Source organism: Antechinus flavipes, chromosome 5 (genome assembly GCF_016432865.1).
Source record: "Antechinus flavipes isolate AdamAnt ecotype Samford, QLD, Australia chromosome 5, AdamAnt_v2, whole genome shotgun sequence".
NCBI classification, from domain to species: domain Eukaryota; kingdom Metazoa; phylum Chordata; class Mammalia; order Dasyuromorphia; family Dasyuridae; genus Antechinus; species Antechinus flavipes.
Window position 1 is genome coordinate 243,893,346 of NC_067402.1, and position 27,367 is coordinate 243,920,712.

Here is a 27,367-nt window from a genome sequence, read left to right on the forward strand (position 1 = left end):
CACATATGAAAATGGGCACAATATATTTAGAAGAATTGTGTATGTTTAAGCTATATTGGATTGCTTGCTGTGTTGAAAAGGGGAAAAGAGGGAGAAAAATTTGGAACACAGGGTTTTGCAAAGTTGGAATGGTGAAAGCTATCTTTGTATGTATTTGGAAAAATAAAGTATTATTTAGGGAAAAATGAGCAACATAAATGTAAGATCATTTTTTTTTTTTGAGAGAAAGCTATGAAACAGGAAAGGCTTTATATATAAGGTAGTACTAATTGCTGACCTCTGAAGAAAACAGACAAACAAGGATTCTAACAGGCAGTATTAAGGAGGAATATTCTTTCTAGACATTAGGCACAGCAGGTATAAAGGTGTGGAGATAATAGATAAGTTTTTATATGTATTGTATGTCAGAACATCAAGATGGCTGACTATGTTAGATCATAGGATATCTGATTAGGCATGCTGTATCAGACTGGAATAATAGATTTATGTAAATGCAAATCAGCAATTGTTCTGTAATTTATAGGCTTAGAGAGTTGCTTTGAGGACTGAGAGATTAGATGTTTATTTTTCTGAGTCACTCACTCAATGTGTTAGATGGGAACTGAAGCCAGGTCATCCTAAAAGATTAATACTACTCTATATTGACTTCTTTTCTCTAAATGTTTGTTATTGTTTAGTAATTTTGCATTTGCCTCTGACTCTCTGTGACCCCATTTCAAGTTTTTTTAAGCAAAGATAATGGATTGATTTGCCATTTCCTTCTCCAACTCATTGTTCAGATAAGGAAACTGAGGCAAACAGTATTAAGTGACTTGCCCAGTGTCTTAATATAGACTTGCACTCTTTCTAACTCCTGGCCTGATGCTTCATCTATGTGGCACCTAGCTGCTCATTTTTCCAGATTAGCTGTCATCAATATTTTATATAATACTAAGATTCCTTACCCTTTCCTTTCCTGTTGGGAGTTCAGTGAAGAGGTGACATGAAGAAAAAATAACTTCCTACACTAGTTCTTGGAAGAAATTCTGAAGAACTCTATCAAGGCAGTCATCTTTTGATTTTGAAAAAGAATACCCAAAATATTATTTCATTTTTTATTTTTTGAGAATTTGAGCTCTTTGGAGATCCATCTTATTTAAGCATTGCTATACTATTGATAGTAGCCATAGTTGATGTTTGCATGCAAAAGAAAAAAAAAAAAAAAGAATCTGGATATAGGAATTCAATTCTTACTAACTTGGGTCCCCATAGATAAGAGAGCAAAATTCCATATTTCTAGGCTACATTTGCCAAGTTTAAACATGACCTTTAGAAGCATCAGTCATTTAAAAATATCATAGAATAACTTTATTGAGAAGTTTCTTTCTCCAAAAAGAAAAGACAATATTTGTCAACTCAGCACATTGAGTTCCTTGAGTATTTGCTTGAGTCCATCAGTTTTTCCTTGTTCTCTTAATTAAATGACCAATCTATGCAAATTTAGGGCACTGATCCAGAAAAGTGCTGGTTGGCTGCTGAAATTGTTTTCAGTTGATAGAAGTGGCAGAGAGGAAAATCATCTTGTCAAAAAATTTCATAACACAAATGGCAAAATTTCAGTCTCTCTTTGACATGATCTGTGATCAATTCAGAAATAAACAATTATATAAAACTTGTCAGGCTCCTATGAACAGACTTCTAAGATAATGCTCCAGAATGTTAAAATCTGCAATTTAGTTGTTTCTGCTATGAATTTTAAAACATAAGATTTATAAATAGAAAAGTGTCAACAAAGCTGAATTTTGTTCAAACAAAGCATGGATATTGTAGTATACACCTGTATACCTCTTTCCCTACAGAAAAGCTCAAATTATTGATTCTCTTGGATCTAGTCCTATTATTTCAACTATTGGGAATTCTTATATGAAAATTTTCTCCATTGATGCATATTTGCAATGATGCTGAAAATTATAACCTTAGAAAGTTGTTTGAGTCATCTTTCAAACTTTTAAAAAAAGATTCCAAGGGCTTCTGAATATCAAACCCATCATGCTAACTTTTATGCCATGTCTTTGTGTGTGTGTGTGTGTGTGTGTGTGTGTGTGTGTGGCAATTGGTGTTAAATGACTTGACCAGCGTCACACAGCTAGGAAGTGATAAGTATCTGAGGCCAGATTTGAACTCAGGTCCTCCTGACTTCAGGACTGGTGCTCTATCCACTGCACTAACTGGCTGCCCCTCATGTTGTCTTTTTATTAAAATCCTTTTATACATTATTCTACAATATATGCAAATTCATATACATACAATAAATAGAAGGGAATGGAGGTAAGAAGAATATGCATATGGCAGCTCTGATTTCATTGATATAGATAATTACTGAATGAGCAAAATCCTCCTACTAATATGATTAAATATTTCTTCCTTTGACTCCTAGACCAGGTCTTTAATGAATTCAACGTATGTGTGTATAGAATTATATATATATATATATATATATATTTACACACATATATATGTATATATATATATATATACAGTACCTCATTTGACATTTGTATATGCATAAATACATATACATACATGTTATATATATATGTATACATATAAATATGAATTATTTTTTGTTAGATAACTTTTTCAAATGATATGGTTAGATTTGACTAGAATCAGATCCTTATAATATATCTTGACGTCTGATTCCCAATATCTAAAATAATCTTTTTCCTTTGTATCACAAGAATTCCTGAATGTGTTTGGCAGTAGAATAAAATAGTTAAGAGAGCTGTTCTCTGACTCAGAAATAATTAGATTCAATTCCTACCTCTAAGGGACATGCTGATCACGTGACACTGAGCAAGGAGCTTAAACTTTTCAGGATAGTAGGTCAGGTAGCTACTGACAACAGAGAAGGTGTGGACCTGCAGAACTAAAGAGTTTGAATTCCCAGGATTTTCCTGTTCCTGGAAAGTAAAAATCTAGTTCCTATTTTTAATATATTTATCAAATTTTCTGCTCTCTATGTGTCTATGTATCTTCTTCCCTTCCTCCCTTGCTTTCTACCTTTTTGCATTTCTTCCTATTCTGTTTTCTTGCCTGTCTTTTGCTGTCTTTTGTCTATCTATTTAATTTCTTTGTTTTTTGTCTGTCTGTCTTCTTGTTTGCCTATCTCCATATCATATATCTAGCTAGGATCATTGATACATAGGTAACAGAGACATCATTAGATTTTTTTTTTATTTTTATATATATTTTTTTATTATAGTTTTTTATTTATAGAACATATGCCTGGGTAATTTTTACAACATTATCCCTTGCACTCACTTCTGTTTCGACTTTTCCCTTCCCTAGATGGCGGGCAGTCTTATACATGTTAAATATGTTATAGTATATCCTAGATACAATATATGTGTGCAGAACTATACAGTTCTCTTGTTGCACAAGAAGAATCGGATTCAGAAGGTAAAAATAACCTGGGAAGAAAAACAAAAATGCAAGTAGCTTGCATTCATTTTCCAGTGTTCCTTCTTTGAGTATAGCTAATTCTGTCCATCATTGATCAATTGGAACTGAATTAGGTGGCTTTGTTGAAGATATCCACTTCCATCAAAATAATATTTTTATTATTTTGTTCCTCATATTGTTGTTAAAGTGTATAATGATCTCCTGGTTCTGCTCATTTCACTCAGCATCAGTTCATGTAAGTTTTTCCAAGCCTCTCTGTACTCATCCTGCTGGTCATTTCTTACAGAACAATAATATTCTATAGCCATTCTCCAATTGATGGGCATCTATTCATTTTCCAGTTTCTAGCCACTACAAAGAGGACTGCCCACAAACATTTTGGCACATATAGGTTCCTTTCCCTTCTTTAATATTTCTTTGGGAAATAATCCCAGTAGTAACACTGCTGGATCAAAGAGTATGCACAGTTTGATAACTTTTTGGGCATGGTTCCAGATTGCTTTCCAGAATGGTTGGATTCATTCACAATTCCACCAATAATGTATCAGTGTCCCAGTTTTCCAGCATCCCCTCCAACATTCATCATTATCTTTCCCTGTCATTCTAGCCAATCTGATAGGTGTATAGTGTTATCTCAGAGTTGTCTTAATTTGCATTTCTCTGATTAATAATAACTTGGAGCATCTTTTCATATGGCTAGAAATAATTTCAATTTCTTCATCTGAGAATTGTCATATCCTGTAATGACCGCGTATTTAAAATTAGCCGGAGTCAGGAATTCAGGTTAAAGGGAAAATCTTCAATATTTATTGAAGTGAAGAGGTGAATAAAGATTGCGATAGCAAATATAGGCAAGAAAGATTGCAATAGCAATATGGGCACCTGCGACGGGAAGCCAGCTAACAGAGAGCGATCCGAGCCGAGCAAACCGTGGCAATAGCCATCCCAAAAGTCTCTCCTCCCCTTCCTTTTCCACTCCCCTGCCTCCACCCACCAAAATCGTCATTTCCTATACAACACATCAGGACTTGCACAAAGAGTGGGCAGGGGCCATTCTTTCTCCAAGCTTATATATTAATAGAGTATGGTCCAATTACTATTTAGCCTCATGTGCTTGGGACCTCAGTGCATCAACTCAAGCCTCAGCCCATTACAATATCCTTTGACCATTTATCAATTAGAGAATGGCTTGATTTCTTATAAATTAAGAGTCAATTCTCTATATATTTTGGAAATGAGGCCTTTATCAGAACCTTTAACTGTAAAAATGTTTTCCCAGTTTATTGCTTCCCTTCTAATCTTGTTTGCATTAGTTTTGTTTGTACAAAGGCTTTTTAATTTGATATAATCAAATTTTTCCTTTTTTTGTGATCAATAATGATCTCTAGTTCTTCTTTGGTCACAAATTCCTTCCTCTTCCAGGAGTCTTGAGAGATAAGACATCATTGGATTTAATTCTTTTTTTTTTCCCTCTGAAGCAATTGGGGTTAGTGACTCACCCAGAGTCACACAGCTAGGAAATTTATCTGAGACCAGATTTGCAGAGCTGGTGCTCCATCCACTGTACCACCTAGTTGCCTCAGATTTAATTTTTGAAAACAGTAAGGAAATATAGTGGTATCATAAAATGAGGCTTGGCTTTCTAATTCTTATGCCATAATTAGAATAGATATATCTAATGTATGAGAAACAGAGTTCAAATCTTGATGTTGCTTATATTTCATTACTTGACTTTAGGCAAATCAGTGAATTTATCTGCTTTTAGTTTCCTCATCTTTAAAATAAGGATTTAAATGACTATTTCAGTCCATTATGGTACAAAATTGTGATCATTTGTTCCTCTTTCTCCCAATATCACCCAATAGGTGAGGAAGAGAGGAAAATTTGATGATGACTGGACCATCCCAGGCTCTGGTAGACTGGCAGTTTCCACCACCACTCCTTATCTAGTTCAAGCATGGAAATTATCTTAGACCATTTTGCCATGATATTCAATAAAAATAATTAGGGAAGCTTTATACAGATAATGAATTCTGGTTCAACAGAAAAGAAAATCTTGTTGCCAAATAGAACATTAGTAAAAAAAAAAAAAAAATGAATTGTGTTTAGTGAGAGATGAAGATGAAGGATGGGGCTAAAAAGTTCCCTGATGCTAGTTGTCAATAACTCAACAATAAAAATAACAATAGCTGACATTTACATAGCACTTACTCTGTGTTCAGTTCTGAGACTCATTTAGGAACTGCAATGATTTGCCATTTCCTTCTCCAGCTTATTTTAGAGATGAGGAACTGAGGCAAGCAAGGTTAGGTGACTTGCCCAGTGTTACTCAGCTACCAAGTGTTTGAAGTCAGATTTCAACTCAAATCTGACTCCAGATTTGCCATTCTATCCATTCTGTCACTTATTGACCCCAGACAGAAATGAAATAACTCCTGCTCCTAAGCAACTTACTATATATTAAAGGATGCAATCATTAGTAAAATGAAGTCATGATTTTTCGAAACGGGTTCAAATCTTGTTTCTGCCCATACCTCAGGAAATTTACTTTGTCTCACTGACCCTTGTAATATTCTTCTCTAAATTATAATGTTCTCTGGGAGCAGGTTTCTCGGGGAGCTTCTGGAGGCAGCCTTAATTTCAGTTCAAAGTGATAATCACCTCAAACACAGTCAGGAGTTAAAGTCCAAATCCTTTATTTTCTCCTTCCAAGTCTTGTCTCTTTCCTTGGGCCCAGTTAGATTTCTTAGAGGCCTGTCTCTCTCCTTGGTTCCAAGAACTTTTGCTGCTCATCCTTTGCTTCTCTAGCTTCAACCTGTAGCTCCCTCCCAATCTCTCCAGCCAGCACAAAGATGGAAGAAGGAATTTATCTGACTCTACTTCTGAGAGTGGGCTTGTCTCTTGGACTTATGAATCTCCTGGACTCCATCCTGGTTGAAGCTCCTAGCTTTATATATGCTCTCTTAAAGGTGTAAATCTTAAAGGTGTTAAAAAAAAAAAAACTCTAATAAGTACTAAGTTCATTAGTGAACTAGAGGACTGTTAAGTACCATGCTAAATTAGGTAATTATTGTCTTTATCAATTCCAGTGACTTAGCACCTTGTAAGAATTCTAACAGACCTTCAGTTTTTTCAAATGTAAAATGTAGGGGGCCCCATCCAAAAGACACATATAAGTGTATATATAAATATATATGAAATAAAAACCAAATATTCTTCATGTTAAGGTTAGATGACCACTTAGGGGAATATTGTAGATAGGATTCAAAGAATAGGACTAGGAGATATTTTAAGTTCTGTGATTCTCTTATATACCAGAAGCTCAAGTCTAATTATAACAAGTAGGTCAAGACCATCCGAGCTTTATGCTTTTCATCTTGTTAGCCCAAAACAGCTTACTTCAGATGAGAAACTTCACTGATTCCCCCAAAACTATGCTATTTGAACAGTCTTCTTCTAGAGAGTATTCTCTCCAGAAAGCCAATTGTAAATAGCAATATCAGAATCCAGGATAATTCACTTTTGATTATTCCACAGTCAGAAAAAAAAATAAAGGCAAACATGACCAAATAATAATTATGACATGCTTAGACTAGTAACTTTGGCTTACATCTGGCTTTTTTTTCTTAGAGAATGAGCAGTCCTATGGTAATAGGAGAAATTTTAAAATGTACAGTCTATTACAATCATGTAGATAAGGTTCCTGTAAGCTCTTTGGCTATTGTTAAGATATTCAGCTGCAGTTGTGACTTAAAATGTAGACTGGAACAGGATGAAACATCAGCAAAAACTGAAACATATCAACTATTTGTCATAGGATGACGCTTGACTACTATTGCATTTCTAAAATATGGCTGTGTGTCCTGCGGCAGTTAAAACTCCCTCACACAGCAGTATTTTTAGATAGAGCACAGAGAAAGTTCTAGAAGGGGAACTGGGGTATAGAATACAACTATTTCTGCCTATAAACAGTGAAACTTTGCTATACATATACCTCATAACTTAGTTTAGAAAGCTTGTTGGAAGTTGGCTTCATCAAATAGTGGTTGGCTTCATTGCTAGTTGATTACATTTGATTCTTCTTTATTTTCTTCTGTAAATGATGGAAATGGGCTCCCTGTGACTGGAGATCTGGGAAATGGGATTTGTAGGATCAGATTATAGATCACAAAAAACTAGAGTGAGAAGGAATTACAGAGATTATCTAATTCAGCTTCTATTCTCCCCATATTATAAAAGAAAAAATAGGTTATTACTTGTATTGTTACATACATAGTAGTAAATGACAAAATGAGATTTGAAGCAAGGTGCACTCATTTTTATCTAATCTATAGTTCTTTTCCATATCAGGTTATCTGTGCTAAAAATCTCATCAAGGACTAAGATTCTGATCAGAGTGACAATGACCTTCTTTCTATAGTCCAGGTTACAATGTGTGGACTCAGAGTAGTTTCTTTTATATTCTAATTTGTAAATTAACTAAAATTTACCAGTCAATGTATTTTCCCCAATTTTAAGATATTTCAGTACAAATGATCCAGTTTTAAAAATTTGTTTTTCTTTTAAAAAACTTGATAGAATGTGTTTTTGTGTTTATATTGCTTTGTTTTTTGGTGGGATTGCAGTTGTTGATTGCATTTTTATTGATTTTTTTGTATTTTATATTTTTTTGTTATTCTGAATCTCAAAATGAATAGACATTTCCATATACAAAGAACAGAAAAAAAGGTGAAAGCATATTAAGTATATTGAATATCATATTCAAATAATTTTCTTTTTAATAGTAGTTATTGCCAAACCTAGTGTAGATATTAATTGACCCGTCCTGCAGGTCATCAAAGTGCGGGTCCCAGGACTGGAATTTGTCTGTAAGGCTATGCCTGAAACGTAATGGGGTTAGAAATGAGGAGGGAGACCAGTTGGGGTGAAACAAAGTCTCAGTTTAATGAGTGAAGAAGATTTGGTTAAATACATTTCTGAACAGGGGGCTGTAAAGTAAAAGGAATGTTACACCAGATGTATGGCAGACATCCTGGAGCCTGGTCGCTATCTCGCACCTGGGCTGATAGGGCCAATTGCCTGGAACACACATTATCTTGTCTCAGGAGTTTGGGATGAATAGTTTCAGAATGTGTGGGAAAGTGTTTTCTTCTTTGATTCCCAGGGCATGTAGCTCTTTGATCCCAAGGACATGGTCTCTGGCATATCCCCCTTTATTTTTTATTTATGCACGGGTGGGAGGCCTGTCTTAGGCTATGTGACCGGCTTCCGGTTGTGGGGAGCGAGTGTTGACACACAACCAATGTTACAATGTCTTAGTATCACCAATCATTGGAAAGGAGGATGCATGCCACCAAGTGCTGTCTTAGGTCATAGGGGTCAGCCATACCAACTCGGGGGTACGCCATGCCGAACCCTGTCTTAAGTGGGTGGCCTGACCTCTCGAGGTTGCCCGTCATGGCACTTGCGTGGTCTTATTGCCATGGCTCCAAAATTAAAAAATAATAAGTCAACCTCAAAGCATCCACCACCCGGGGTCACACTAATCCCGTCATTGGCTAGACCACTGCCTGCTGAAAGGGGGGGCATAGCCTAGACCTGACCCGTCGGTACCAAGGCTCTTTTAGCAATTGGTCATTAAATCTCAGTGAGCCTCCGATGGGCTCGTTGATGTTGAGGTTTTAACAAAATAAGGGATTCTAAGACTAAAGCATCCAAATTCAATCTGAACTAGTGAGATAGGGGGTGGGGCAAAAGTGCTTAAGGCAAAGTGAATAGAAGCTGGGTGTTCCCATTCTTTCAGGTATTTTGAAAAAATATATACCAGTTTCTCCAATGTTCTACCTCTTCCTCCCCCCTTTGTCTTCTCATGGAAAGGAATTATCGAATGACCATTCCCCATATAAATTCTGGGAGTGAATCAAAATCCCTATACATAACAGACTAATACAGTAGCATTTCCTAAAAATCCCTCAAACATAACAGCAATAATTACACAGTTTTAACAAATCCCATATCAAGTCTTAAGCACACAGTAATAGATGATCCAGGCAAGGTTTAACAGTCAGTCATCAACCATTTCGAAAGTCTCTTATATCAGTCCAAAGTACACTCGATGCAGGGTCCAATCCATGGTCTCATTTTAAAACTGCTGCTTCAGGCTGTGAAGTGATAGGAGGCTCTCATTCCTTGCAGAGTGGGTGCGTCATGCTGGCAATCAAAGCTGATCAAAGCTGATCCAGGTTCCAGAAGCAAACCAATATCTGTAATTTGACCAAAATCTAGAGCAAAAACACAAATCTAGCAAATAAAGATTAGATCAGTCTCAGATAGAAAGACTCAGTTCATCAGGTTGCTGCAAAACATGAGGAGGCCAAAGTGAATTGTTCCCTATGTGAAGAAATGAGTTTGCTTTACAGGCCAAGCAAACGGGTGCAGTCCCAAGTTGTAACATCAGTGAGGTCTCACAGACCCCTGTTAATTGTCCTCTTATCATGTAGAAACCTTAAAGAAACAAAACACCAATATCCAGTAACAGACAGATGATTAGGCGAAATACTTAGTTGCCCAATCATTTAGGATACAATGATTACATATGACCAGACTGAAAATAGAAAGGCATAACATAATTGAATTGCATTAACAGTTTCTATTGACCATTGCTCTGATCAGAGAGATCAGTTACAGAAGGAAAAATGCAAGAACATAACTATAACATAACATAAGCAGTTGAGTTTTAACAGCATATCAATCAATTGTCCCAGTAACTGTCAGAGGGTGGAGCTTTAGAACTCCCAAATAGCATTAACTAATTAACTCTAAGCCAAAAACTTTTACCTCCAATAACAGATGTCATTAATCAAATTTCTGATAACTCTTAAACAATTATTTATCATAACCTTGTAATAATAACAGAAAGAAATTTCATCTCAGTAAGTTCACAACTTAGAACAATTATCATATCTGGGTAGGAAAGAAATTTTGTCTCAGTAAGTTCACAACTTAGAACAATTATCATATCTGGGTAGATGTTACATGAGTGAACATTATACATACAAATCATTTTGCTTTTAAAATACCCAATACATAGAAAAATAATCCCAAATTGCATATTGTCCATAACAGAAACATTTTCAAAAGGACAAAGAAAAAAAACTATTATTTTCAGAGGCCCTTTAAATAACCTCAGGATGACCCAATACAATCAATTTAAACTTATACAAAACACCCAAGTCCACATAAAAGAATTCAAGAAGGTTTTTTTTTTTTTTAACATAGCAATTAAACTTTTAGAAATACTCGGACCAAAGTATGGATCACATTTATGACCATATTCCTCAACCAAGAAAATATTTATGTATCAAGAAACAAATATTCAATCAATTTAACCTAAAAGTATGTCCTTAAAAATCAGTTTGCTGAACTGGCTGTAATCAGATAAGAAAAAAAAGCGGCAGGAACATACTCAGGGGGGTGAGGGGAGGAGAGGATTCCACATGGCCACCCTTCCCCCACTCCTGCCCCCTGAAAAAAAAAAAAAACTTCCCTCAGGTTCCCATTCAAATTACCTAATGGGGATTCTTATCAAGATTTAACCCATCAGTTTCCCAATATCAGGTTTCTTCCCAAATCTATCCATTTCCAACTTTCTCTTTCTCCCTGGCTACATATTTGAACAATCTCCTTAAAGAACTTTCCTATCAGATGCTCCTTTGGTAAAGTAGCAGAAGGCAGTGGGAGTGGGTGGCTCCCTCCCCCATCTCTTTACCTACTCTCAAAAGATTTTCACCTTCCTTAAATCATGCAAACCTCTAATTGCCCCTACTAATCAGTCTTTCCTAAATCACCTGCATTCCTCTTTCCTTTTCCCTTCAAAAACCTGTAAGATTCATACTATAGTGAATAATCCAAACCCACACATGTCCAGCAGAGCTGGTTTTAAAGTATAACTTATGTTAACAAATAACTCAATATATTTCAGAAGGTAACAAACTGAATCAAACTAATACAGCTGTTTTTAAAAGTTTTTTTTTTTTTTTTTTTTTTTACCACATTCCTACTAACAGCTATTAGCATCTTATCTCCAGAGCTTTTATTGCCCAGGCCAGGCTGACCTTGAATTTTATTGCTCTTTACTCTAGTAGGCTTTTCCTTACTTACAAATTAGTACAACAGGTTAAAAGTTTTAAAATCACAAGCAAATTTTCAAACAACCAATCCCCAAATTTCTTAATCATTGTTCTTAAACTTGACAAAGCTTTTAAATCAGCAAAAACAGACTAGGGGCTGTATTTTAACTTTCCGAAATTCCAAATCCCTTTCAATCCTTTCTCTCACTTTTCTCCCTTTGTCTCACAGGCTGCTGCAGTCAGCCAGAGACAGAGAGAGGGAGAGAGAGAGAAAGATTTTTCAAGCTTCTTGATATTTGCTAAGCCTGCACACAGAGGCTGAATCCTTATCTCTTACAAGCTTGGTACCTTTTAACACAGACACACACAGACAGACATGGAGCTCCGTTTTAGTAAGCATAGTTGCAACGATGTTCTTAAAAATTTTTCCAACCAATAAAACAGACAAATCACACAGAACATAGAGCACACATCACACAGACTACACAGTTACAACATTAAACAAACATATAACACATAATATTCTTCAAGGGTCTCACCGTTTTGGGTAATTAATTATCGGGGCAGTAAGAAAGGACAAGCTGTAAGGAGGTGGAATATACCCTGCAGCTTCGCTTTCTGAGGCACTAAGGGCATTCTGAGTTTTTACAGGGAGTTTAGGTTGGGGGGCGGGGAAGACGGGGTATGCGAGATTGCTCTCTGTGAGGGGAGTCCCTACTTTGGGAAGCGGGGGGTAGATAGACTTGACAGGGGGAGGGGGGGATCTCAAAGATCCCTGACGGGGAATATTTACTCGTCTTTCTAGTTCCCATGAATGCGGCAGATGATTCACTCACCTTTCAGTTGCGGGGCTCTCTGTGGAGCGAGTGTGCGGGGCTCTCTGCGGTAGAGCGACTTCTTAGGGGTCCGGCCGGACGAGCTTCTTCTTACCTCTTCTTAATCTGCCGGGCAAATGTCCAGTCTTGGGGCCCCACGTTGGGCGCCAATTGACCCGTCCTGCAGGTCATCAAAGTGCGGGTCCCATGACTGGAATTTGTCTGTAAGGCTATGCCTGAAACGTAATGGGGTTAGAAATGAGGAGGGAGACCAGTTGGGGTGAAACAAAGTCTCAGTTTAATGAGTGAAGAAGATTTGGTTAAATACATTTCTGAACAGGGGGCTGTAAAGTAAAAGGAATGTTACACCAGATGTATGGCAGACATCCTGGAGCCTGGTCGCTATCTCGCACCTGGGCTGATAGGGCCAATTGCCTGGAACACACATTATCTTGTCTCAGGAGTTTGGGATGAATAGTTTCAGAATGTGTGGGAAAGTGTTTTCTTCTTTGATTCCCAGGGCATGTAGCTCTTTGATCCCAAGGACATGGTCTCTGGCAATTAATTGTGATTCCTTCATTCTTAAACTTTCTTTTTGGATACTTGCAATATAATTTCTTTGACTTTAAAGTTCTAAATTTTGCCAATGACATTTCTATAAGCATATATATGTATATATACAGATTTACACATGTATATGCATATATATATATTTATATACAAATATATAAATATACAAGTGTGTGTACATGTCTGTATATGTGCATGCTTGCATGTATGTATGTATATGTATATATAGTTAAAAGTGTTTCTGTTTTTACTTTGGCTTCTAGTGCTGATAGATCTGGACATTTTAAATTTATGATTCTTCAACCAATGATATCTAGGGTTTTATTGGTTTTCAGGGAGCTCTATAATATTTAAATTATCTCTCATTTGATCCAATTTGCAGGTCAGTTTTTTTTTTTTTTTGATAGTAGATCTTAGTTTCCTATTGTTTTAATTTTTTGATATTTGTTCTACTATTTCTAATCATTTAAAGTTATTGAGTTTTTTTGTACTCCATTCTAATTTAAAAGGAAGATTCTAACTTAGATAAAGTTTTCTACTTTTTACTCTAAACTCATTCTTCAAATTCTAGTTTTTTCACTTCAAAAGTCAGTTTTCATATATGCATGTCTAGGACAAGATCTGAACTTATTCTTGACTTTGAAGACCATCTCTTTATTGGACTTTTACCCCACCTTTCAAAGGCAGTATGAAGGGACTATTATTTATGGTTGGTATTCAGCTTTTATTTTTCAAGTTCCTATCCCCACAGACTTCCTTTAACCAAAATATTAAGTTGAGGATTATTGTGAAGTGTTCTTGTTTTATGTCAAGATTTAAATGTACAAGAATTAATTTTTCAAGATCAAAACAAATGTTTGACAGTGTTAAGCTAGATTACCTTAAGAGCAGAAACTATCTTTTTCTTTTCTTTGTATCCCTAAGACTTACCACTTGCTCATTGCATGAGCTTATAAATGTTTATTGAATAATAGCTCAACCTAGGATCTTGAAAGTCCAATGTAATGTTCTCTTATTCAGTTATCAGTTTTATCAGTTATTAGTAAATTATCAGTCATGAAGCTTTGATGAAAGAAGGCTAAAGCAATCAATCTCTGCTTTCAAGCAATATATTCTAAAGGTGGGGGGGGGGACAAACATGAAAATAATGAAGTACACAGGGAGATATACAGGACCGATAGGTAATAATAGAACGTAAAGGAAGAGACTGAGAGACTAGGGAAGGCTTCCTGCAGAAAGTGATATTTGAGTTAAGTTTTTTTAGGAAGTCAGTAATTAAAAGGCCATCTTTAGAAGTCTAGCATAATCATGCTTTTGAAGCTTAGGGAATCTAAGCATTCCTAGAGTAGAAATATTGAGTTTTATTTATTTATTTGGTAAGGAGAAGAAATTTTTCCATTTCCTTAAAGCTTAGAGATTATCCAGAGAAGAATAGTGCTGACCACAAAGTCATGTGAAGGCTTTGGAGGGTGGGAAAAGAAAGATATATTTATACTTTTGAATGTTATACTTTCAAGCCTTGAAATTATGACAAATTGTGAATAAAGATATACCAGAAATGTAGCACCTGATATCATTATAAGAGAGGAAAAAGGAAGTGGCTGTTAGAAGACTTATTTTGCTTCTAACTCATTCAGGTTTAGAGAGATTAAGGGCCCGAGGTACCTCTTTAAGACTAAAAGTTCTTGTGCCTTAATGTATATATTCCTTTTGTTCCTAGATGTGATACTGTTATTATTTTTATACTATTTTTGGAGGAAATAGAGATTTCCAAACTCATCATTCCATGGCTCAATAAGCTTCATTTAATCTTTCTTTTGTTATTATTTCTCATTTATCATGCATACATTTTGCTTTGTAGCTATTTGTTAGCAGGCAGCTAAGCTAGATGACAGTCTATAAAGTGCATGGCCTGGAGTCAGGAACATTCATCTTCTTGAGTTCAAATCTGGCCTTAGATACTTGGTAATTATAGGACCTAGGCAAAGCAATTTACCTAGTTTGTTTCAATTTCATTATCTGTAAAGAGAATTAAAGAAGGAATTGACAAACCATTCCAGTGTCTTTGCCAAGAAAACCCCAAATAAAGTCACAAAGAGGACACAAATGACTGAAGGGAAGCAGCAATATTTTGTCTCCCCCATTAGAGCATAAATTCCTAGAGGACAAAGACTGATTTTTGTCTCTTTGTACAATCAAAATTTACACAACATTATGTTTAGGTACTGATGTTTATGGATTGATTTACATTAAGGTCCTTGAGAAAAGAGGCCTTAAACTTCTCTATCTTTGTATTGCCTTTAATACTAGTTCAAAGCCTCAAATAAAAAATCATGACATAGAAATGAATTTTTAATAAATACACTAATACACAATTTGTTTTCTCTCTCTTCTCCCTCCCTTCTTTGCTTTCTCCATCCCTTCTTTTCTTCCTTTCTGTCTTCTTTCTGCTTTCCTTTCCATCCTCCCTTCTGTGTGAGATAGCTATGACCCCCATCTAACTTAAAGTCAAAGACTCTCAAAATAAGAAAGCAAAAAAGGATTTATTATCATCTCTTGAGAAAGGGCAACTCCCAACAGACAAGGTTTTTTCAGTAAAGGAGAACAAAGCACAAATTGCAAAGTACAAGCTTATATAGACCATAACTTTTCCTGGCTCTTCTTCTCATTCTGGTAGTTGGAATTCCATTCTGACACAAAAATCTATCCCAGAAACAAAGAGTAGTAGTCAATGACATAACTTTTTATCATATTAGGCACTTAAATGCTAATAAAAGGGGGTATGGGGAACATAAGAGGAATATAAGTTTATCTAAGTTAAATGAACACCTGTAGCTTTTTTAAACTATAGTTCAACTTGCCATTGCAAAATCTCAAGTCATAACTAGGGCATAGGTTATGGCCATATTCTTTTGAGAGGTCGTCACTCAGTTCATCCCACTCACTTCCATTTTTCCTTCCTTCTTTGTTTCCTTTCTTTCTTCCTACCTTCCTTTTTTCTTTTATTTCTTCCTTTCTACTTTCCTTTTTTCTTCCTTCCTTCTTTTTTCCCTTTCCTTCTTTCTTTTCCCTTTCCTCTTCTTAACTCTCTAAATTTCTGTGATATCTTTTTTCTTTACATAACTTTCATTTCTTAATACAATCCTTCCATACTCACCTCCCCAGGAAATCATCCTTTACTATAAAGAAAACAACAACGTCTTTTAAGAAATCAATTACACTTGATAGTATGTTCTCATTCTCCAATTCTTTACCTCTGTAAAGGAAGAAGTGAAATATATTTTCCCATCTCTTCTTAAAGAAAAAAATTATATAAGTTTAAATCTAAGTCTTTATATTGTAATAAATTCATCCCCAATCAGTGATCCACAATAATAATATTGAATTTGGCTTGAACTCAACAACCTTCCTATGAATTTTATCATCCTTCCTTCTTTAATTCATTTGGTGAAATAGTATAGAGAAGGATTAAGACAGGATTCATTACATGTATTTTTGGACTGTATCAGAACATATGTTCCTGGACTGTTTTCTCATTTATATGGCATATATAGCATCTACTACTGTGCCTTTTATGAATTGGATTAGAATATATTCTTGGACTGGATTGTTACTTTTTTGGATCTTTGTATGAGTTATTATGACTTTCCTCCAGTTTTTAGAGCTATCAAATTTCCAAGTTATTGACAAAATAGAAATTATTTTTTAAGATCTATGCTTTCATTTAATATGTTTTTTAAAATCTTCAAAAACAGCAAATAAAAATAATAAACCAATACACAAAGGGGAAAAAATAGAAAAGTGGGGAAATAGAATCTTTGGATTTCAGAGTAATGATGTAATCACAGGTATTTTAGTAAATTAGAAAGGGTGCTTACTCTGGAGTCAGAGGATCTAAATACAATCTTGACTATGATACTTGTCATCTTTATGTTTTTGAACAGGTTACTTAAGTCTTGTGTATCAATTTCCTTATCTGCTAAATGAGGGAAGTATGGAACTACTACCTGCCCTTAAGGTCCCTCAACGCTCCATACCTATAAGCCCATAATGTTGGGAGAGGTTGTTTAAAGTAGGAATCAGTTCTTGAGTTTCTGCAGAAAATTGTATGCTCCAATGTTTCTTGTACTCCCAAACACAAAAATATATGAGTCAGAAAGAGAATATAAAAAAGGATGCAATGTACTGCTTAAATTGATTTTCTTCTATGTCATACATATGGAACTCAGAAATATTAAAGAGTGAGAAAAGAGGAGTTGTAAGGATGTCCATTTTTCAGTACTTTGGCTTTTTATTAAGCCCCTGGTATCAAGTGCATCATAGCCCATCTCTGTGGCTTTAGGAGAGGTACAATGCTTATTTTAACTCACATGTTGGATTTATTTATAACATCATTTTGAAAATTACATATGATAACTACTATCCTGGGGAAATATCTTCTGTTGATGTTTTTGTTCATAATCCATTTCTTTCTTTTTTATAACCTATGGTTGGATGAATTTACTACAGTGAGACATAAAGGACTAAATTTGATAAAAGATCTGCTTTTACAAAGAAAAATATCTTTAGTGGGAAATATTAATGCTTTTGTTTGTCTTGTTGGAATTTTTGCAAGATGCCTTTAATAAGTCACAAAATAACATCCTCAAGCTGATTGTTTCTCAAACAATAGCTGAAGGGAATTCCAACTCTATGATTATTAATTTTTTTCTGTCAGAGCTTAGAAAAGATCAATGTCTAATAAATAAATGTCTAAATAAACTATATTTACTAGATCTTTGAAGGTAAATATACTCTTTTCTCGTACTTTATATGTTTATAAAATGAGAAATCTCTTAGTCCTCTCAGATACAAGTTTTTGAATATGGAAAGTGTTCACATTCTCTTAAGAAGTACTGGAAGGTCCTTAATGTAAAGATCCTCTTTACTCTTTGGTGGAGAATTTTCAGGTATTGATTCTTTGTGATAAGAAATAAGTCTCATCTATCACTGATGTCTATAGTTGATGCTTAAGACTGAAGGAGATTTAACTGATTTTCTTTCTTGTTTTCAGAACACATTCAGAAAATGAAGGTACCACTGTAGTCCCTATGGAATCCTGCACCAGTCCTACTAAAACAGATTCATCATATAGTAAGACTGCCAAACAGTGCCTAGAGGAGATATCTGGTAAGTACAATAATTTATGGGGAGGCCAGTCCTCAGAATTGGGGTGTGTGTGTGTGTGTACGTGTGTGTGTGTGTGTGTGTGTGTGTGTAGGTGTTTTGATTTATCTTTATCTCAGTCCTGCAGTGTTCACTTCAAGATAGCTCTGTGGTAGCCTCCTAATTATCCTAGACTATGATTTTAGGAGGGAAAGAAAGATGGACCAATTTTGAAATAGATTCTTTGAGATGCCCTGACTATTTTGATTAAGAAATCAGCTTTTGTTCTTGTGTGAATAAGGCTTTCAGAAACTGGAATTTCAAGAAATGACTCACTTCAGACAAATTGAATGCTGTCAGCAAAAAGCAAAATATCCCTAATTGGGAATCTATCAGTAAATTAAAGATTCTGTGACTACAGAAATCAGAAACTCAAGTTGGGATATGAAAGTCACATATATATGTGAAGCCCGAGTTAGCACCCTGGATACTTTAGAATCAGCCAGAGTCAAGATTTCCTGACTTTATTTCTTGGTCAAAGTGAGAGGAATAGACACAGGAATCTCCACACCTCTCTTCTTTGTCTTCCGGCCAGAGGTCACTCTGGCTTGTCTTACTCCACCCTCTAATCCCTCCTCCAATTCTCTGTATACACCAACAGATTGAGCTAGCACAGAATAGTGGAGTGGGCCATTTTCCAAGCAGACGTTAATAGAGTATTGTCCAATCGATAATTAGCCTTAAGTGCTCAGTTGTCCGAACTCAGTGCATGAACTCAAGAGTTTCGGCCCTTTACATATATATGGCAATGATGAGACATATAGAGGATTATAGGATTGTGTAGTTCAACCCCCACAATTTATAAATAGGGATGTTGATACCTGCAGAGCTCAAGGGACTAATCAAAGATCACATAAGAAGGAAGTAGTAAGAGGGAGATTGAAACAAAGCTTTCTGATTCTAAAGATAGCATATTTTCCACTTTTCCATGAAAGTGTGAAAAGAGTACTGCATTTGAAAACTGAGGTAAAATTTTGGGTCTGCCACTAATTTCTTATTTGATTTTGGACAAATCAGTTAATCTTTCTTTTATTTTTCTTTTTTTAAAAATTTATTTTATTTTTGATTTATGGAATAAAACAAGAATTTCCATAACATAGTATACTATTTTACTATTCCTCTTAAACATATAATAAAGCTGTCATGTAACTTCTTTTTTTCCCCATTTTTTGTCCCCTTTTCTGCCTCATCCTATCCTTCAAGATGGCTACCAATAATACAATTAATCTTTCTATGCCTCATTCTAAAATGGGTGGGGATAGAGTAAAGGGCCTTTGAAGTCCCATTGGCATGCTGATTTACTGGATCCCATATTGACTTTATTTTAAAATTTCATGTTATCTATATCTTATTATATTTTTATTTATTTTGTAAAATATTTCCCAATTGCATTTTAATCTGATTTGATGGTATGAAGCTATTATGGTCTCCACATGGTCTTTTTTGACACATTTGCTGTAGAGTATCATTTTGCCATCCAACCTTGCCTACTTCTTTGTGCACAGATGATGAGGAGATAGATCAATTCAAAGTGTATCTCCCAAGATTATAGAATACTTCCTCATAGAAGATAAAGCTATTTTTTAAAAATGTTCAAGAATCACTATATCAGAAAATTTGACATTGCAATGATCAGCTGGCAAACTAGAAGGAAAGCTACTTTTCCAGAAGACAGTAGGTCTGACTCTGTGAAACTTAAAGACTGTACAGTGACTCAAACTTAGGAATCCTCCTAAATTTCTTTCTGACTCAGTTTCACCTCTGATTCAAGATACAGTTATTTCACATGCATCTTTCTCAATATTGGTAAACTAAAATTATGATTACCTGACAACTATTTTAATAAAAAACTAAAGAGGATTGGGGAAGTGAGAAGAGAGACTTGTTTCACAGTACAAATACATGTTTTTATATGAGTAATACTAGAAAAAAAAGTTTTAAATTAAATCTGCATTTTGAATGTCTTTATAAATATATAATGGGTACTGAATCAAATTATCATTCTCATATTGTTTTAAAATGTACAAGAAGTAATTGGGTTGATGGTACATGATAGAACATTTTTAAATTATATTAGTAAATTTTGTTGAGAGTAATAGTTAGGCATGTACTGGTGCCAGCACACATATATAATATATACGAAGATATACAACACACACACATGCATGCATGCATACATACATACATATATGATTATATGTGTATACCTAGAATTTTTTCATGAATCTGAACATGTAATCACATAACCACAACCTGTTTATATATGTGCATATGTGTATATGCATGCACATATATGTGTGTATGTGCATATATTAATTCAGAAGACTTTTAAATTTAATCCATATTGATAATATTTTCCATCACTTTCTTAAATCTAGGACAGCCAACAAACAATTCACATCCTGATTTATAGCATTTACTGATTATCAAGTTCTAAATGCTCAGACAGAAAATTAAAGGCAACTCTCACAAGCCAGATGAAGATATTCTCTTGCTAGCTAAAAAGAGAGAGGGAAGGCTGAAAGTGAAAGATTTGCATAAAACTTTTTTTTTAATAGTTGCCAAAAACATAGTGGCCTTTTCTTTTTCTTTTTTCTTTTCCCATGCAGGGCTAAAACATTAGCATGGAAAAATGGAAACATTCTCTTACATTTTAGGCTGGAATAGATAAATATAAGAAAGAAAAAAGTATATAAATGCAGAAATATGAAAACATTCTGAGATTTAGCTGACAAACTTATTTCTTCTCCATTTGTTTAAAATCAGCCTGTTTACAATAATCACTTAGAGGCATTCCTTAATGGGTATTGTAAGACTCCTTTGATGGCAATGCATTTTTTTTACTTTCTTTTTTTTAATAGCTTTTTAATTTACAAGTTATATGCATAGATAATTTTACAGCATTGACAATTGCCAAACCTTTTGTTCCAATTTTTCCCCTCCTTCCTTCCACCCCCCTCCCCTCGATGGCAGGATGACTAATACATGTTAAATATGTTAAAGTATAAATTAAATACAAAATAAGTATACATGTCCAAACTGTTATCTTGCTGTACAAAAAGAATTGGATTCTGAAATAGTGTACAATTAGTCTGTGAAGGAAATCAAAAATGCAGGCAGACAAAAATAGAGGGATTGGGAATTCTATGCAATGGTTCTTAGTCATCTCCCAGAGTTCTTTCCCTGGGTGTAGCTGGTTTAATTCATTACTGCTCCGTTGGAACTGATTTGGTTCATCTCATTGCTAAAGATGGTCAGGTCCTTCAGAATTGATCATCAAATAGTATTGTTGTTGAAGTATATAATGATCTCCTGGTCCTGCTCATTTCACTCAGCATCAGTTCATGTAAGTCTCTCCAGGCCTTTCTGAAATCATCCTGCTGGTCATTTCTTACAGAACAATAATATTCCATAATATTCATATATCACAGTTTATTCAACCATTCTCCAATTGATGGGCATCCACTCAGTTTCCAGTTTCCAGCCACTACAAACAGGGCTGCCACAAACATTCTTGAACATACAGGTCCCTTTCCCTTCTTTAAGATTTCTTTGGGAAATAAGCCCAGTAGTAACACTGTTGGTTTATGGCAATGTATTAAGGAAAAATGTTATTCTTTTTTTTAATCAAGCAAGTTACAAATCAAACTCTATGCTTGAAAATACTTATATATGTACATGCATACAAACACACATATATTCAAATGCATACACATAACAGTATATATATAGCTGCATTCTTACATATGCATGCATACGTGCATATGTATCCTAATACTTAAGATAATAGTAAGGATATATGGAGATGGCATTGAATATCATAAATAAATAAAGTTATAAAATAGGCATGACAGAGAAAGAATTATAATAAAGATAGACTCAGTAGGAAATAATAATAAAAATAGACCTTTGAATTATTTTTGTGATCCCATTTGCCAGTATAAAAAGAAAAAGTAATGAACACAAAGTACATTTCATATTTTATTATGGAGATAAATATGTTATTAGATGGAATAGAAGATTGGTAAAATATGGCAGTTGATGAGATAGATTTCTATCAAAATATTCGTGTGTATGTGTGTCTACATATATATGGAAAGAGAGAGAGAAAGAGAGAGAGAGGGAGAGAGAAAGAGAGAGAGAGAAAGAGAGAGAGAGAGAATGAACAAACACCTAATAAAAGGTGGCAGAGTACATTTGTATGTCCAAACAATAGAAAAATGCATTGGAATCTATAAACCTGAGAAGGGAAATGGGTGGGGAATAAGTGAGTGAGACTAAAAGGAGAGAGAAACAAAAGGAAAATGCTCTGAAGATATTATAATAGGCTATATGTCCAGAGAGAGGATACAAACACTTATTTCCTAATATAAATCATAAGACGGACAGAGATAGTTGAGTAGCTATAGAGGACTTCAGACATCTAAAACCTCTGCAAGAGGGCTAATTCTAATAAAAACAGAGCGACTAGAGAATTGTACACTTGCCTTTGATAATAATTTTTTCACTTAAAGAGAGAAGCAGAAGGCTGTGTTCTTCTCAAGCTTTGAATGGCTAAAGAAGAGAATATTGGATAAGTGTATCCTGGTCTAATATGGGACATAGATTTAAAGAAAGCAGATTTTTATGTGTCACTCAAAAGTAAAAATAAATTATTATGAATTCAGACTCTGAAAGAAAACATTTTTCATAAGGGCTGGAATACTTACAAATATAATTTTTCAGCCTATATATTTTGTTTTTATGTCATCTTCATTAACACACACACACACACACACAAACACACAAAATCCCTTTCCTCTCTTCCATCTCTTATAGCAAACATTCTTAACAGAGAGGAGGGGAAACAAAACAAACAACAAAGAAAGCCAACAGACACTCTATGTCTATACATAAAATTTCATACCTATAGCTCCCTACCTTTCTAAAGAAGAGACTTTTTCCCCAACTCTTCAATTGTACCAAGTTTGAGCAATATAATTAAATATCATTCACATTCACATTTTTTTTTCTTTTTATGCTTTTTTTTGGTATATGTTGATTTTTAGATACATTGATTTTTGAGGTTAGTGAGGTAGCAAAAGGTTCCCTAGTAGACATTCAAGAAGAAATGCCTGGTAAGCTATTGGAGATTGAGCCTTGAACTCAAAAGCAAACCTGTGGTTGCAGATATAGATTTGGAAGCCATCTATATTGCAGGAGGAAATAATATGAATTAATCAATTAGCATTGATTAAATTCTTATCATGTGCCACTACTTAAGGATACGGAGGCAAAACTGGAAAAAAAAAAAGTTCTTTGCCTTACAGAATATTTTTATAAAGAAAGGAGAAGAGCAGGCCAAAAATAGAACTTTTTGGAACTACCACCTTGAGGTTGTGAAGAGATCAAATGCTCACAAAAGAATAGAGGTGGGGAAAAAAGGAAAAGATTTGAGAGGTCCCAGGAGAATATAGTAGGCAGCAATATCAGTGATTCAGTGGATTTAAGAAGGAGAAACATTTTTTTGTTTGTTTTTAGAAAGTCATTGGATTAGGTGATTATGAAAGAGTTTCTATATAGAACAAGATTGGAATAGAAGCCTGGCTAACAGTTTAAGCTATAATGTATGATTAAGTACCACAGATATTTGAAACAAGCTTTTTTTCAAGAAATGTGGCAATGAAGTAAAGAGAAAGGATGGTAATTAGAGAGTCTTGTAGGGCCAAGATAAAATGTTTTTGACTTTTTTTTTTGTTTTGGAAAGAATTGAACATATTTGAAAACAGATGACAAGGTACCATGGTAAGGAAGATATTCAAAATAAGAGAAGAAGAGGGAAAAACAATGAATAAGTACTTCAAGTGTTGGAACATAGTCTTGGTGGAAGCCAGGAAGAAAGAGGTGAAGGCAAAAGTCATAGGAATTTGCTCTAATAAGGAGCTGTTTTAACTCTTCTTTTGCAGGAAGGAAGAAGGAAATAATATAATTTAAAACAATAGCCTTTCTTTTTTGTTTTAATGAGATTTGTAAGTCTCAGAGTTTTTCCTGTGGATTCTGAGAGAGTAAGAAATTTGCCTAAGATGTGGGCAAAAAAACTGTCCTGAATCCATAAACTGTCTCTCTATCCATAACCCCATTCTGTTTCTGAAAATTCAAAAAAGGTTTATTAAGTACAATATCAATGCATTGAGATACTTTGACCTCAAGAAGCTTTTAATCTGATAGAATTTAGTGGATTATGATGCTAAGAAACAGAATTGGACAATATTTTTGTCTTTGGATAACCTCTAGCAGGAGTGAAGTCCTCTCAAGTTAGCATAAGGTTCAAAGAGTGTAATGGTGGGTTTAAGGACTGAGGAAATGATTTTAAACTGTCACTGGGGTGAATGGAAAAGGAAATTGTAAAAGGAGTATTGTGAGCTTGGATCCAACTGAATTTATAAACCATGAATTATGAATTTATAAGGGATGAAATTAACTCTGGAAAGTTTCTTGAAAAGCATAAAATGTCAATTAGTATAAAGTGGTGTTATATCTCTCTGTGTGTTCTTTCCCCAGTCTATCTCCTCTCACCTATTTCTTCCCCTCTTTCTATCCTTTCCCTGCTCTCTCCTAATTATTAATTCTTTAAAATTTATATATATTTAATGCAAATTGTATTATGAATTCTGTTGGGAAAAAGGGAAATCTATGGGAAAGGAAAAAAAAAGAAAAAAGTGAACCTTGCCTGTAATGATTTCCATTCAATCTCTGTGGTTCTTTTTCTGGATGCAGATGTCATTTTCTGTCCAAAATCTGTTGGAATTATTTTGGATCACTGAACCATTGAGAAAAACCAAGTCCTTCATAGTCGATCATTGCACATTCTTGCTGTTATTGTTTACAATGTATTCTTGATTCTGCTTGTCTTGCTCAGCATTATTTAATGTAAATATTTCTAGGCCTTTCTTAAATCAGTTTGTTCATAATTTTTATAGAACAATATTATTCCATTATATTCATGTTCCACAACTTGTTCAGCTATTCCCCAATTGATGCGCATCTAATCATTTTCCAATTCTCTGCTATGAGAAAAAGAGCTGCTACAAACATTTTTGCACATGTGGGTCCTTTTCCCTTTTTTATGACTTCCTTGGGATACAGTCCCAGTAGTGGCAGTGCTGGGTCAAAGAATATGCATAGTTTGATAGCCTTTTGGGCATAGATCCAAATTACTCTCCAAAATGGTTGGATTATTTTACAATGCCATCAACAATTTTCCCACATCCTCTCCAACATTTATCATTATCTTTTCCTCTATTATCTAATATTATTAGGTAGTATTTAGATAAGGTTTTCAAAATGCTTTATATGTATAATTTTTTTTTGATCTTTACAAACAATTCTGGGAAATATTTTGTTATTATCCCCATTTTACGGATAAAGAAATTGGGGGCTAAGGAAGTTTAAATGAACTACCCAGCTAATAAGTGGCTGAGGTAGAATTCAAATTCAAATATTCCTGAGCTTGAGTCCAATATTATACACTGTTCTACACACACACACACACACACACACATGCACACACGCACACACACACTACATTTATTACTTACCTATCTGTCTAGTGCTAGATACCCACTATCTTGTATATAAAGTATAGAGACTGTGAATTCTGCTTCTTACAGATCATCTTTATTTCAAGGCTAATTGCTGCTACTGGTGGTAACCTCAGAGATGACTTCTTTGGTTGTATTTTCTTTATTTAGTATCATCTATAGTTCAGTTTCAAGCTAATCTATAAGTGTATAAATTTTTGATACTGTGCAACAATAATTTGGTCTGTTAGCTGGTATCAAGCTAACTTGTAGGAGAGTAAAAAAAAAAAAGAGAAAGAAAGCTAATAACTTGCAAAATGAAGAATGTGACAGTAGTAGATCCCTAAATATAACTCCAACTTTTTTTTAATATAAATGAATGCTAAAGTATCCTTTAACATGTGGCATTAAGTTTAGGAGCTCTTTGGTATATGGAATAATTAGTTCTTCCAAATGCTGAGTGATACCTGAATGCCCTTTAATCTCAATTCAAAAAACATCTCAACCAGCCCCTGGCAAAGTGCTTGAGATATAATGTTGAACTACATTCTACATTAGCATATGGCACAGACTACTATGGGACATAGAGCACAGAGACCATGGAATATAGTCCATTAGGAGTTATATATCTCATTTTATTAGGGCACACACAAATAAATATATACAAATTATGAAATTTGCCTGACAGATTCAGATAAAATGCCCTAGGAAGGGGTAAGGAAGGAGACAGTCTCCTTGACATTCAAGAAAAGGGAACCTGAGAATCTTTTTGAAAGGTGTCACAGATTTTTTTTCCTTCATTAGGTCAAGGCTTATCTTGGGTAGACATTTTCTGTTTCATTCTACTTAATAAAATATTTTTGATGGAAAAATTATTGAACAGAAATAGAATTTTAAAAAAAATCTGTCAGTCAACAAGAATTTCCAATTTACTAGACATTGGAGATAAAAAGACAAAAATGAAACAAGCCCTGCCCTTTTATGTTCTAAATGAGTCAAGTTAGTGCATATTTATTAAATATTTAAATTTTTCCAAACATTATGGTAAATTCTGAAGATGCAAAAAAAAAAGAAAGAAAGAAAAAGAAAAACAAACCATACTCTTAAGGAGCTTACAATGTATTAGAAGAAACAATCACCAAATAATTATGTACAAACAATATTTATATCTCTAGCTATATACATGTAAAATTTATATCAAATTGTTTACATTCTCAAAGGAGACAAGGGTGTACAAGGAAGAGAATCTGGAACTCACAGTTTTAAAAATTAATGTTAAAATTGTTTTTAAAATAAATGATAAAAGTAAAATAATAAATTAAAAATAAATATATTTATGTATATATATATTTACATTTTGCATATATAAAGATACATATATAAAAGTCCATTTATAGGGGAAGAAAGGAAGAGAGGAAAAGTTTTGAAAAGAAAAGACAGACAAAAGAGGCAGAGATCCCAATTAAATTAGTTTGAATAACAAGTCTTTTGAAGTAAGTTGAAGAAAAATTGGAGAAAATCTCAAAGAGAAGATACTAGCATTAAGGGGAATCAGGAAAGGCTTCTTGCAGAATGTAAAATAATAGCTGAGATCTGAAGGAAGATCAAGATTCAGAGATGAGGACAGTGGGCATTCTAGGCATCA

General features: G+C 34.4%; 1 protein-coding gene across 1 annotated transcript in view; it reads left to right on the top strand.

The window, feature by feature from the left end:
* Positions 1–27,367, top strand: part of NAV3 (neuron navigator 3) — a 426,206-nt gene that overhangs the window by 102,426 nt on the left and 296,413 nt on the right. The window contains exon 9 of the mRNA XM_051962478.1: positions 18,012–18,127. Coding sequence (XP_051818438.1) covers positions 18,012–18,127 — 116 coding nt within the window. The remainder of the gene's footprint in view (positions 1–18,011; positions 18,128–27,367) is intronic.